Source organism: Propithecus coquereli, unplaced genomic scaffold (genome assembly GCF_000956105.1).
Source record: "Propithecus coquereli isolate 6110/MARCELLA unplaced genomic scaffold, Pcoq_1.0 Scaffold314, whole genome shotgun sequence".
Classification (NCBI taxonomy): Eukaryota; Metazoa; Chordata; class Mammalia; order Primates; family Indriidae; genus Propithecus; species Propithecus coquereli.
This window is the reverse complement of record NW_012148775.1, coordinates 2908836-2921290: the sequence shown is the minus strand read 5'-3', so window position 1 is coordinate 2921290 and position 12455 is coordinate 2908836. Positions and strand designations below refer to the sequence as shown.

Sequence of the window (12455 nt, the reverse complement as noted above, 5' to 3'; positions counted from 1 at the left end):
CCCGGCCGAAGCCCTTTCTTTAAAAGAAACCTTTCTCAGAAGCTCAATACATGAAAATAGATTAAAATAGGGCTGCTTAGGCTGGAATGATGGTGGCAGAGCCCAGTGTGCTCACTGCTTGGGCCACCTCTTCATAACCCCACGCAGGAGTTACATCTGTCAAACACATAGTGAAGCCCAATGGACTAATCCAGCCCCTTAATTCTAAAATGGGAAAACCAAGGCTCAGAGAGGGAAAGTGATGTGGCCAAGGTCACACAGCCAGTAGGTGGCAGGGCTGAGACTAGAACTTGGATTTCCCAGTTTCTGGTCCAACGCCATCCTTACCCTGAGTCTTGGAGTCTCCCTTTCCCTTCTTGTCTCTCTCAACAGTACGTGAAAGCCAGGTGCCCCAGAGCCAATCTTCCCCCTGCCTATGCTCTCGAGCTCCTGACGATCTATGCCTGGGAAACGGGGGCTCAGAGGGATGAGCGTTTCATGCTGGCCGAAGGCCTCGCCACTGTGATGGAGCTGCTCCAGGAGTATGAGTTCCTCTGCATCTACTGGACCACGTACTACACACCCCAGAACCCAGTCATCAAGGACTTTCTCAGAAAACAGTTGCAGAAAGAGAGGTACCGGACCACTGCTTGCCCACAGAGATTTGAGGGACACGTGGCATAGGGTTTCACAGGTTGGCTTTCTTAAGTCGTGAGACTGCCACCGTGTCTTACCGACACAGTTGGTGGCCTACCAAAGTCCCTGGGAGCCTTGAGGGGTATAAGCCTTTCCAAGTTCCCTAAGCCACCCCACCTTCACCCTCTTGCTCTCAGAAGACCATTTCAGAGGTTTGTAGAGATAGCATGGGAAAATGGAAACCATCTCAGAGACTCAAGTTTAAATCCCCGCTCTGACATTTTCTCACCGCCGTGAGCCTTGATTCTTCATCTGTAAGACAGGAATGAACTGGTACCCACAATGCAGGGCTGTTGTGAGAGCCAGACAAAATATATGTTATGGATCCACAGAACCTAGCATACAGTAGATGCCAAATAAATGCTCACTGCCATAGCGCACGCTGTCAGCACCCCACTGATGCCCCTTGGCCTTTACTGTTCTGATGAAGGCTGGCTCAACTTCCAACTGTTAGCACCTGTGTCCCTTTGCCTGAGAATTTTCCTGTAACCAGTAGCTCCACGCTGAGCGCAGCCCTCCACCCGATCCGGCAGGAGTTGGTGGACAAACACCCCGGCTCCCTCGCCCCTCCGGTGGAAGGACCCTGGGTCCCGCCCACGCTGTTTCCCAGAGATCCCTTCCGGCTGACCACGGTGGTCACTACCTTGACACTCACCCTTTATTGGCTGCCTCCCATCCCCTGTCTCGCTGTCTCACTCCCTTATTAGTGCCTCCTGGAATCTCCTTCCAAATAAGCCGAATCCTTACCGGGGGATCTGCTTCTGGGAGAGCCCAGCCTAGACAACTGGTTACATTAGAAGGTCTAGGCCAGTGCAAGCGAAGTCACAAGAATTTTTAGTGTTCCGTTATGTGAGCATTGGGTCTTTTTTTGCAAGAGAGAAAAGATAGGTCTCCTTATGAAAAGACGATTTATTATAAGGATGCCCAGAAAATTGAAGTTGGGAAATCATCGGGGCCTGAGACGCCCTCTCTCTCTGTTGCTTTCTCTCATGGCCCACGAGCTCTTCTCTCTCCACATCTGTCCTGCTCCCTCTGCCCCCAGTGGATGAGGGACCTCCATCATCCCCGTGTCCAAACCCCAGAGGAAACCAGTTTGATCATTGGGCACAAGTCCTGTTCGTTAGGTCACCTGGTAGGTCACCTGCCTGCCAACGGAATAGAATGGGCCACTTTGGGCCAGGTGACCCCCACCCCATAGGACAGCCTGGCTCTGCCCCCTGATTGTTTCATGCAGGGCTGTTCTAGGGAGCAGGGGAAGTTGGGAGGAGCAAGCCTGGAGCCTAGTGTGTCCCGTTTACTCCAGTAGCCTGTATCATGCTCTATCACGTAGATAAAGTTGCAGCTCCCTCCCAAGCCACAAGCTCCTGGAGTGCAAAAGCTGGGTCTCAATCGTGGGCTTGGCACGACAGATGCCAAGCAGTCATCCCAAGTGGCCCAAGCAAGTCATGACACCCCCTGCAAGCCAATATCCTTTAAAATATTCATTCAACATTTATCTAGAGGAGAGACACTTGGAGGCAGCCCAAACTCTTCTCCGTTGTGGGTCAGAACTCCATTTACTGGCTGTGAGAACTTAGGGAGTTCTGTGCCTCAGTTTGTTCATCTGTTAAATGGGGATGATAACAACAACAAGAATAATAATAGTCCCGGCCGGGCTCTGTGTCTCACACCTGTAATCCCAGCACTTTGGGAGGATGAGGTGGGAGGATCGCTTGAGGCCAGGAGTTTGAGACCAGCCTGAGCAAGAGGGAGACCTTATCTCTACAAAAATAGAAAAATTAGCCAGATGTGGTGGCGCATGCCTATAGTCTCAGCTACTCGGGAGGCTGAGGCAGGAGGATCGCTTGAGCCCAGGAGTTGAGGGCTGCAGCGAGCTATGATGATGCCACTGTACTCCAGCCCGGGCAACAGGGAAAGACCCTGTCTTAAAAAAACATATAATAATAATAATAATAATGCTCCCTACCTTATAGAATTGTTTAAGGATTAAAATAGATTAATTCACACAGGGTTTGGCCCAATGCTTCAATGAAGCTCAGTAGTCAGTGGCGGGGGTCTCACCACTATCCAAAGCAATGCAGCAGCTCTGACCTCAAACTCGTGTAGCCTGCTGTGAACTTGACAGGCCCCCCTGCCCGAGTGGACATGTGGTATTGCTCCAGTGGCCTCTTAGACCTCACTCTCCCCAACCCCCAAAATTCCTTGCAAACACCTCGCGTGCTCTCCCTGAGACAAATTCTTGGCAATATGGTCGTCTCCACCCTGTTACTCTGCAGCGGCGTTTTGGGGCCCTCCTGGCCTGACAGCCCTGGGCTCTGGGCACAGCAGATGCCCAGGGGCTTGAACAGACGACAGCTGAGAAGGTTTCTCTGTGGCTTGCAGGCCTGCAAGCCAGCCGGAGCCTGGGCACCCTCTCCCTGTGTTGCAGGCCCATCATCCTGGATCCAGCTGACCCCACCCACAATGTGGCGGAAGGGTACAGATGGGACATTGTTGCTCAGAGAGCCGCCCAGTGCCTGAAACAGGACTGTTGCTATGACAACTGGGAGACGCCGGTCCCCCGCTGGAACACGAAGGTAACGGGGTCCTCTCCAGGTTGTCAAGGGCTTGCAGCTCGGAATGAGCTAAACGGGTAGTGTTCACTTACTCACGTCTGCGCCGATGGAGGACGGGACGTTAGAGTCAGACAGGTCGAGGCTCGGCTGCACCACCCACCGGCTCTGTGAACTCGGGAAAATTCTGTGGCTCTCTGAGCCTCAAGTTCCTTATCTTTAAATTCTTGTTCTCGTTTCCTTTCTTTTTCCTGTAACCTATTGGAGAATCAGTTCCGTGCTCCTGAGCATCCTTTGCAAGAGCTGAGCCCAGCGGCGTCAACTCAGTCAGCTGTTTTGTGCCAGCACTGAGCTCGGGGCCGGTGGGGGTGGGGGCCTAGCGACAACACGGGTGCAGAAATACTGGGACGTGGCCCTGACCCTCAAGGAACTCACCCTAGGCTGTTAGGAAACAAGTCCATGAAACAAATTTGCGTAAAACTGCTACAGAGAATTACCCACGAAGACAAGATACTCAGAAAACAAAAAATGCCCAGTAACATTATATGACACCAAACCTAGGGTACAGACAAAGATCATAATAATCTATTTTATTCACATGGCACTTTATAATTTGCAAAGTGCTTGTCCAGGGACTGTGTCCGTTGATCCTCATGGACAATTCTGCAAAGTAGGAAGGTCAAGTGTTATCATTATGTTTATTATTACTTTTACTGTCATTTTACAGAAGAGGAAACTGGGGTTCAGAGTGGTTAAGTTAATTAACTAAGGTCACACTGCTAAGAGGCAGCAGAATCAGGATTCACACCCAGGTCTTTGTGGGGCTCTGGAAACAGAGAATAAATGTTTTCTGAAGTCACCAGAGAAGATTCCTTGAAGAAGTTAGGGGTTGAGGTGAGAGCCCTAAAGGCCAGGGAGGGGGATGTAGATGCTCAAAACAGAAGACCCTCCAGATCAAGGGCCGGGGTCGGGGCTCAGGGGCACAGGATGGGAGGTGGAGATAAGCAAGGTGTGTGCAGGAACAAGAGACCGAGCTGCTTGGAGCACGAGGCAGAAGCAAACTCAGAAGCTCTGTACAAAGGTACACAGATTACAAACGGGGGACCCACCGATGGGCTCTGGATTTTTCCCGAATATAAAAACCATTGTGCAAAGATTTTTACTTGGCAAATCAGAGGACTTGGGAATGCTAGGCGAGAGGCCCCGCCCTCCCCAGCATCTTCCAGGCGGTGCACTCCAGCCACCCGGCACTGTCAGGCCCCGGGGAGCACCACCTCTGGAGGTGGCCGGAACACACACTTTGGAGTGTCACCAAGCCCACTTCACACACCTGCTGTGCTCCCCACTCCCTTTGGGTCTGATTGCTTAGTAAGTTACTTAAACCCTGCTCAACCACAATTTCCTCATCTGTGAAATGGGTACAGTAGTAGAACCAGCCTCCCAGAGCTCCTGTGAGAATAAAATGTGTTAAGAGTATGGAGGGTGCCCAGGATAGACCCGGAAAGTGGTTGGCTGTCCCTAAACGTTGCTGCTGTGTTTCTGCTGTTGTTGGAAAGATGAGGACAGGTGAAGGGAACTTTTGCACATCAGACAGAGAATATGGACTGAACCCCTCTCCATTTCCCTCTCCCTTCCACCAGAGGGCGCGAGACATCGAGGTGACAGTGGAGCGGTGGGGCTTCCCAGATTTGACCCTCTGGGTGAACCCTTATGAGTCCATAAAGACGATTAAAGAGAAAATCCAGGGGAGCGCAGCCTACTCCGGCCTGCAGCGCCTGTCCTTCCAGGAGCCGGGCAGCGAGAGGCAGCTCCTCAAAAGTCGCAGCTGCTTGGCCGATTATGGGATCTTCTTCAACAGCCGCATCTCTCGGCTGGAGACCGTGTCCACCGAGATCCAGGTGTTTGTGAAGAAGCACGATGGCGGGAGCCACGCCTATGCCATCGAGCTCAACAGTGTCGTCTGGGCTCTGAAGCGGCAGATCGAATACCGGCAGGGGCTGCCCACAAAGCAGCAGCAGCTGCAGTTCCAAGGCGAAGTCCTGCACGACTCGCAGCGTCTGGGATACTATGGCATCCAGGACAGCGACACCCTCGTCCTCTCCGTGAAGGCTCAGTTTCCAGCCAGCTAGTTTCCTCTGGGAAACTTCTCTGTGCATTGCTACCATCTAATGCAGAATTCATGCTATCGGCCACCCTTCCAGTTCTCTTCTGGGGAGGGCCCAGGTCTTCGCCAGTGTTATAAATAGTTATCCTCGCCCTGCCTGTAGGGGAATAAGGAACGGTACGAGAGACTAAATATGCAAACAGACAATGGCCAGACCACATGCAGCAACAGAATTCTGACCTACAATCCTCTGCAGCAACCAACCCCAAACCATCAGGACTTGGCCAATAACTGCCAGCTTCTCTAACTCCCCACCCTAGCCTTACCCTGCTTCCAATGTAGGGACAACCAGAGAAAACCAAATAAGCTCCCCAAACCACCCACAAGACTAGCCCAACTCCTAGTAAGCACTGCTGACAGCTTCCCCACACAAACAACCTCCATCAGGGGATACCTGAAGCCTCCCCCATTTTCCGCTAGAAAAATTTCCCATTCCCCTGCCTGCCTTTGAGTCTCTGTCCAAAGCAAGGGATGGTGGCTAGTTCCTTTGCAAACAGCAAGTTGTACATAAATAGCCTTTGTTGTGGCCAGACATGGTGGCTCACATCTGTAATTCCAGCACTTCGAAGGAGGATCACTTGAGGCTGGGAATTTGAGATCAGCCTGGGCAACACAGCAAGATCTCTAAAAAAAATTTTTTTTTAATTAGCTGGGCATGGCAGCAAGCGCCTATAGTCACAGCTACTCAGGAGACTGAGGCAAGAGGATCACTTGAACCTAGGAGTTCGAGGCTGCAGCAAACTATGATCACACCACTGTACTCCAGCCTGGGTGACAGAGGATGACCCTGTCTGTAAAAAACAAAATAAAACGACAACAACAAAAAAGACAGACTTTCTTTGCTTGTTCTCATTTAGATGCTCTTCTTTGTTTATTTCCATAGGTGCTAATGCTGTCCTAGTGGGTATTGCCTAATCATTTGAGCCTCTCAACTCTGGGAAATGAGGACTATGGAGAAACTGAGACCAAAAGGGCAAAGTCTGGGAGATTGAGGATGATGCAGTGTAAAAATTCCCCTCAACTCGTGAAACCCACGCACAAACAGTACATAATAGTCCAGAGTCTTTAGGAAGATAATAGCATCTTTGTTATCAAAAGATGTCATGTAATCAGGTTTATTCCAACCAATCAATAAAAAGTTTCCTTTTGTCTTCCCATTTTGCCCTGCTTTCTGATGGACTACTATTGCAATTCCCAAATAAACTCTTTTTTTTTTTTTTGGAGAATCAATCTCTCTGTGGTTTATTTTACATTGATAATTTCAACGTATGATTTTTGAAAGGACACAAACATTCAGACCATACCAGTCAGCTCCCTCTTTTTTGGGATAAAAAAAAGCCCAAGGCTAGAGAGTCTATTTTAATAAAGTTTCTTGTTAGATTGTTTTTGGAGTTGGAGTCTGTGTTGCCCAGGCTGGAGTGCAGTGGCTATTCCCAGGTGCAATCATAGTGCACTGCAGCCTCAAACTCCTGGGCTCATGTGATTCTCCTGCCTCGGGTTCCCAAGTAGCTGTGAGTACAGGCACATACAACCTCGCCTGGCTTTAATAAAGTTTTTGACACACTCATCTTCAAAGATAAAGTATGAAACAAAGCATTCTAAAGACAAATAAAAGTAATTTTGTCCATTCTTCACTATGGAGTATCTTAACCACAGATTCTAATTTTTTGGTCTTAGATGGGTCCTAGGAGTCAGTAATCTTGTTTTTAAAGTTCCCCAGATGTTTCCTATGTACAGGCAGGGTTGGGAAGTCCTGGGCTAGAAAACTAGAGTGTTTCTCAGACCAAACTGTGAATCTGAATCACCTAGGACAGTGCCTTTAATGTGCACACAAATCACTGCAAGATCTTGTTAAAATGCAGATTCGGATTCAGTAGTTTTGTGGCGGAGCCCGGCACTCTGCACGTCTAACAAGCTCCCAAGTGTTATAGACGCTGCTGGTTCATGGACTACACTCTGAGTAGCAAGGCCCTAAGGCTAGGCTCTTGGAGGAAATACAGATTCCTGGGACCCACCTGTCAGAGATTCTGATCTGGTTGTTTTTTTGTAAGACCCAACAGTCTGCAGCTTAACAAGCTCCCTAAGGTGTTTCTGATGCCCAGGCAGATTTGGGAATTACTAGAATAAATGAATAATGTCTAAACTACATGGAGTTAAAATCTGGAAACAAACTGTGGTTCTATCATTAACTCCTTGTGTGATTTTAGGAGATGACCCTTCCCCTCTGTAGGTCTCTTTATCAAGAAAAGAGTGGAGAAATTGATCTCTTAGGCCCTTCTAGTCCTCACCTTTGAGAACCGCGCACTCCCCACCCCTCACCCCCAGAGCAGTTCATGACCGATGGTGGCATGAGTCTGAGAACTACAATGCCCACAATGCCCCGCGCTGCTCCGCTCTCACGTGGGGTGGTGCGGTGGGGGTCGTTAATGGAGGCATTCCCCACAATTCTTTGCGGTGGCTCAAGATGGCGGCGCTCAACGGCGCCATGAGCGATTCGGATAACAGCAGCAGCAGTAGCAGCAGCGATGCGGAGGAGCTGGCTCGGTGCCGGGAGGCCGCGATGCCGGCCTGGGGCTTGGAGCAGCGCCCGCGGGGGCCGGAGAAACCAAGAGCCGGTAGGGGACTGTGTTCAGGGAAGGGCGTGGGATCCTCCCCCGGGACCCGAGAGGGTGGATGGTGCACAGAGTCACTGGGACTCCACTTTCTTCCCCGAGAGAGCTCCAGGGACTGGGTGAGGTTTAGACAGGTGCAGCAAGGAGGGTTATTTCATTATCTCAGTCGAGGAAACTGAGGCACCGAAATGTCTCTTGACTCTGCTTCCTTCCGTCTGGTCTCACTGCCACACACTGGCAAGGTGGTCACCTCTCCTAGATGACTGCGACAGCTCGCTCGCATTATTCTGGCATCCAGCCTTTCCCTCCCCGCAACACATTGTCCTACCCTGAGGTTGCCAACAGTTGTGTCCAATGCATAGCTCTTGACTGTGGCTCCCTAGTGCCCTGGGAATAAATCCGAAACCCTTCAACATAAGGATGCCTAATCATGGATAGAATCCGGTGGGTCCTTGAATTTGGAATGGAAAAATATTGCATCTTTACTTTTCATTACCCTCTAACTGAACTTTAGCATCTCTTTCCATCGTGCTCGTGAGCAACAAGCCACAGTAGTTTTGGCAATACCTGTTACTTTATCCCATACAGAAGTTACAGATTTTCGTATCTCGTTTACAGAGACTTGCCTGTTCAGCATCGAGGGTAAGAAGGGGGGTCCTGGAGCCAGATGCCCTGAGTCCTTGTCCCCAACTCTGTTGCTTAGTAGCTATCTGACTCTGGCCAAGTTATTTTATTTTTCGTTGATGTTTCTTCTTCTGTAAATGGGGATAACAGTGATCCCTCTAATGGGGTTGTTGGGAAGATTCACTGAGTTATACATGTGAATTGCTTAGTGCCTGGCACACAATAGATGTTGCCTGGCACACCACAGATGTCATCATTGTTGTTTCCTCTATAAATGCCTCAATTTTCATCTTTCCACAGGTGCTGCAAATAACCAGTTGCCAACCTCCCACCCGAGCCTCAGGTACCGTACACTGTGGGCTCGAGTTTTCTTTTCACTCATTCAACACAGATCGATCCCCTGCCTGTGCCAGATGCCAGGCTAGAGCCCTGGGACATCCAAGTGAACAAAGACACACATAGTCCCTGCACGCATGGGGGCAGCCTGGGAGCTGGCAGGAAGTGAGGTCCCTTTGTGTGTCGCAGGCACAAGGTGGATGAGCACGAACAAGATGGCAACGAGCTGCAGACCACCCCTGAGTTCCGAGCCCACGTGGCCAAGAAACTGGGAGCCTTACTGGACAGGTAACCAAAAGCGTACTTCCTCTTCCCCTGCCCTTGGTAATTCAGACAGCCACGGCTCACGTCAGCCAGGAGTGCAGTGTGTCCAAGCAGGCGCTGCGGCAAGCACGTGGCACGCGTCCCCTCGCTGCATTCATAAACCACACGTCACCGCGGGTCCAAGCCCCTGCTCCCAACCCACGAGAGGCGAGAGCTCATTCCTGCCACAAGAGGGCGAGGAAGGGTCAAGTTCTTTCTTGGGTGCCTTCCGTGTCCCAGGCCCTGCACCACCCAGTTCTCCGTCTCACATTCTCAGCACAGGTTGAAAATCCAGTCCGTAAAAGACTCAGGTCGGCGTTCCTCATTTCTCTTTGCCCTGTTTGAGGTTGTATTCATTTTGTTGTACCATGAGTATCTTTAAAACTTCTTCGACACTTTCTGGAATAAAGTGGGCTTGAAACAAATGAAGCACTCACTGCAGTTCGAGTTGGCGGGGGCTGGCTGTACGCACGAGCCCTCTTGCCAGGCCAGTGTGCTGTCCGCTTTTGCATTTATGATCGCATGGCCCTATGCCCTCCACCTAAAAAATTTATCTTAAATTTTTAAAAAAAATTATTCCCTAGAATGTCATCCTAAATCAACCATCTCCTCTCCACTTAGCGTCATTACCATCTCGGAAGTAGTGAAGGAGCCAAGAAAAGCTGAGGTACAGAAAGTCACCTCGGAGGATGATGGTGAGTAATTATACTATCGATAACAGCTTTCGTTTATTAAGCACCTACTGTGCGTCTGTAGCTAGTTAACACAGTTTGGGTCTGTTCTTTCATGCACTCAGCCTCCGCCGTGAGGCAGGTATTATGATGAGACCCCCATTTACAGTCAAGGAAACTGAGGCTCTGAGAAACGATGTCACTTGCCTGAGGTGACCTTGTTTCTGTCTAGCCCTGAGCGGGAGCTCTTTACTGCCACACTCCTCAGACTCACCCCTCTGAGTCCATCTGTCCCAGGCCAACTCATTTTGCCACTGTGGAGGCTGCCGTAGGTAAGAGCTCAACTGCTGACTTCCAGAAGCCTCTAAGGACTGGCCAGCCTGATGTGGCAGCTGGCATCCCCTCAAGCGCCCCATCCACGCCTCTCGTCAGAGGGCACCATTTTGCAGTTAGACCGTGGTTCCCAAGTCTGCCTGTGCACCCGGAGCGCCTGGGGAGGGGGGTTGGCATCTGGCGGTGCTGACTCTGCCCCTTTGAACCTTAGGTTTCCGCCTGTTCTTCACATCCGTCCCCGGGGGCCCTGAGAAGGAAGCTTCTCCCAAACCCCGCCAAAAGCGACAGCCCTCGAGCTCCAGGTGAGAACTCACCCTCTCTCCTCACGTCCCTTCCTTGTTGCTCCTCTCCTGTCCTGGCCGGTCCCCTGGAATAGCCAGGCAGACTCCAGGCAGGTCCAGGCCAAGGAAGGGGCCCTGGCAGGCAGCTCGAGAAATGGTGCACCCAGCAAGAGGTTGGGGGTGGCTTTGGATGTTCACTGCTTTTTGTGCACCCATCTTGGGCCAGGCACCTCACTTTATCAGGGCACTTGAGGGGATCCCAGCTGCCAAGTCAGGTCAGAGGCTTCTGGAAGGCTGCAGTTGAGTCTCCCGAGACATCCCTGTGAGGCCTGGGCTCCGTTTAGATTCCCCATTTTATAGATGAAGATACTGAGAGTCAGAGAGGTTAAGACACTTAATGAGGTCACAGGGCTGGCAAGCAGAGAAGCGGTGTTGAAACCCAGGTCGGCCTCCCTCCCAAGCCGGAGCTCTCTCCCTGCCTTCGTCTGGGGCCTCTTTCCGGTGGCCTGGACCAAGGGAGGGCAATGAGAGGCCGCACTGGGGCCCCATCCCTACGCCAGCCAACCAGACTGCCCTCCCCTTGCAGCGGCGAGGACAGCGACGAGGAGTGGCGGCGGTGCCGGGAGGCAGCCGTGTCGGCATCCGACATCCTGCAGGAGTCAGCCCTGCACGGCCCTGTCGGGGTGGAGGAGGGGGCGGGAAGGAAAAAGAAGTCGAAAAAGAAGTCGAAAAAGAAAGCCAAGAAGGTGGTCGGTGTCGACTCCGCAATAGCCACCTCCTCCAGCAGCAACAGCGGGGCCACCGGCCGGAAGCAGGAAAAGGAGCCAGGCGAGCTCAATGGGGACCAGGTGTCGCTTGGGACCAAAAAGAAGAAAAGGAAGAAAAAGGTGAAGAAGGCCGGTGAGCCTTCTCCACTCCCACCAGCCAAGAGTGCTGCGGCCGAGCCTGCAAACTGACCCCGGCTGTGGGCGCAGGGCCCAGCCGCCCGCCGGGGGCCAGGCGTTTCCAAGCTGCACCTCTCTCTCCAAGTGCAAGGACTTGGCTGGCACGTCCCGACTCTGCCCGTGAGATCCTGGTCGTGATGGGGGCTTGCCCAAGGGTCGGGACAAAGATGTGGCTGTAGGGTAAGAAGCCTGTTGTACCAGAACATTCCATGGGAATGTTCGGGAAGAAGGAGCCTTCCGGTTAGTCGAGACTAGTGGCCAAGTGGTACAGCTCCCATCTCCCCGGAACTGTCTGAGGTGGGACACCTCCTCCACCCACCTCCTCAGCCTGGCGTGAGAAGCCATCTGTAGAAAATGAGGGAACGGGTCCCCACGATGCCACCGCCCAGAGAAACTTTTGTTTCCTCCCCTCAACCCACATAGACTTGACAGAATTGCCTGAAAAAGAAGAGAGTTATTTTCCCCCCCTGGTTTTCCAGAATTTTCTTTCTCCACATTTGTGAATTTACTGGGCACAACGATATCTCTGAGGCACCCAGATTATGGAAAATAAATTGTCAAGGGACCCACCACAAAACTTAGGGCGATCTGAGTGCTGCCTCCTTGTCAGTGCCAAACCTTAATGAAACATTTGAAATAAACCTCCTCCTCCTGTCCCTGGGACCTGTTCCTTCACCCCCGCTTCGAGGCGTCAGGAAGGGGGACACAGCACTTGCGGACGAGGTTTCATGAACAAGGGTCTTCTGCAAGGAGTAGAAGCTCAAGGTTAAGGTGAAAAATTCTGGCTTCATCCTTCATCGTCAGAGTTTCAGCAGAGCAGGAACAGCAGAGACGTGGGGTGCGTGGGGGTGTGGGCTGGAGCCCGGCTGCCCTCTCCAGGCCCCAGGCCTGCCTCAGCCTCCCTCTGCCTGCCCAGGCCCCATTGGGGTGCTATGTGGACAATTAAGAAGTTTCAGTACA

At 51.7% G+C, this 12455-nt stretch overlaps 2 protein-coding genes across 3 annotated transcripts in view; both read left to right on the top strand.

Annotated features, from left to right (window-relative positions):
* The window catches only part of OASL (2'-5'-oligoadenylate synthetase-like), a 13366-nt gene extending 7043 nt beyond the window's left edge, over positions 1-6323 (top strand). The window contains exons 4-6 of one of the 2 annotated variants that reach the window (XM_012650165.1): positions 373-614; positions 3104-3251; positions 6275-6323. In XM_012650165.1, coding sequence (XP_012505619.1) covers positions 373-614; positions 3104-3251; positions 6275-6292 — 408 coding nt within the window. In that variant the 3' untranslated portion in view covers positions 6293-6323. Of the gene's footprint in view, positions 1-372; positions 615-3103; positions 3252-4867; positions 5966-6274 lie in introns of those variants that run through there. The other variant, XM_012650164.1, reaches the window with a different exon arrangement.
* Positions 6324-7836: 1513 nt separating this feature from the next.
* On the top strand, positions 7837-12303 carry LOC105815038 (chromosome unknown open reading frame, human C12orf43). The gene is made up of 6 exons (XM_012650162.1): positions 7837-8006; positions 8928-8970; positions 9153-9251; positions 9888-9961; positions 10482-10572; positions 11138-12303. The coding sequence occupies exons 1-6, from the start codon at positions 7856-7858 to the stop codon at positions 11505-11507; spliced, it is 828 nt and encodes a 275-aa protein (XP_012505616.1). The 5' UTR covers positions 7837-7855; the 3' UTR covers positions 11508-12303.
* The last annotated feature ends 152 nt before the right edge of the window (positions 12304-12455 follow it).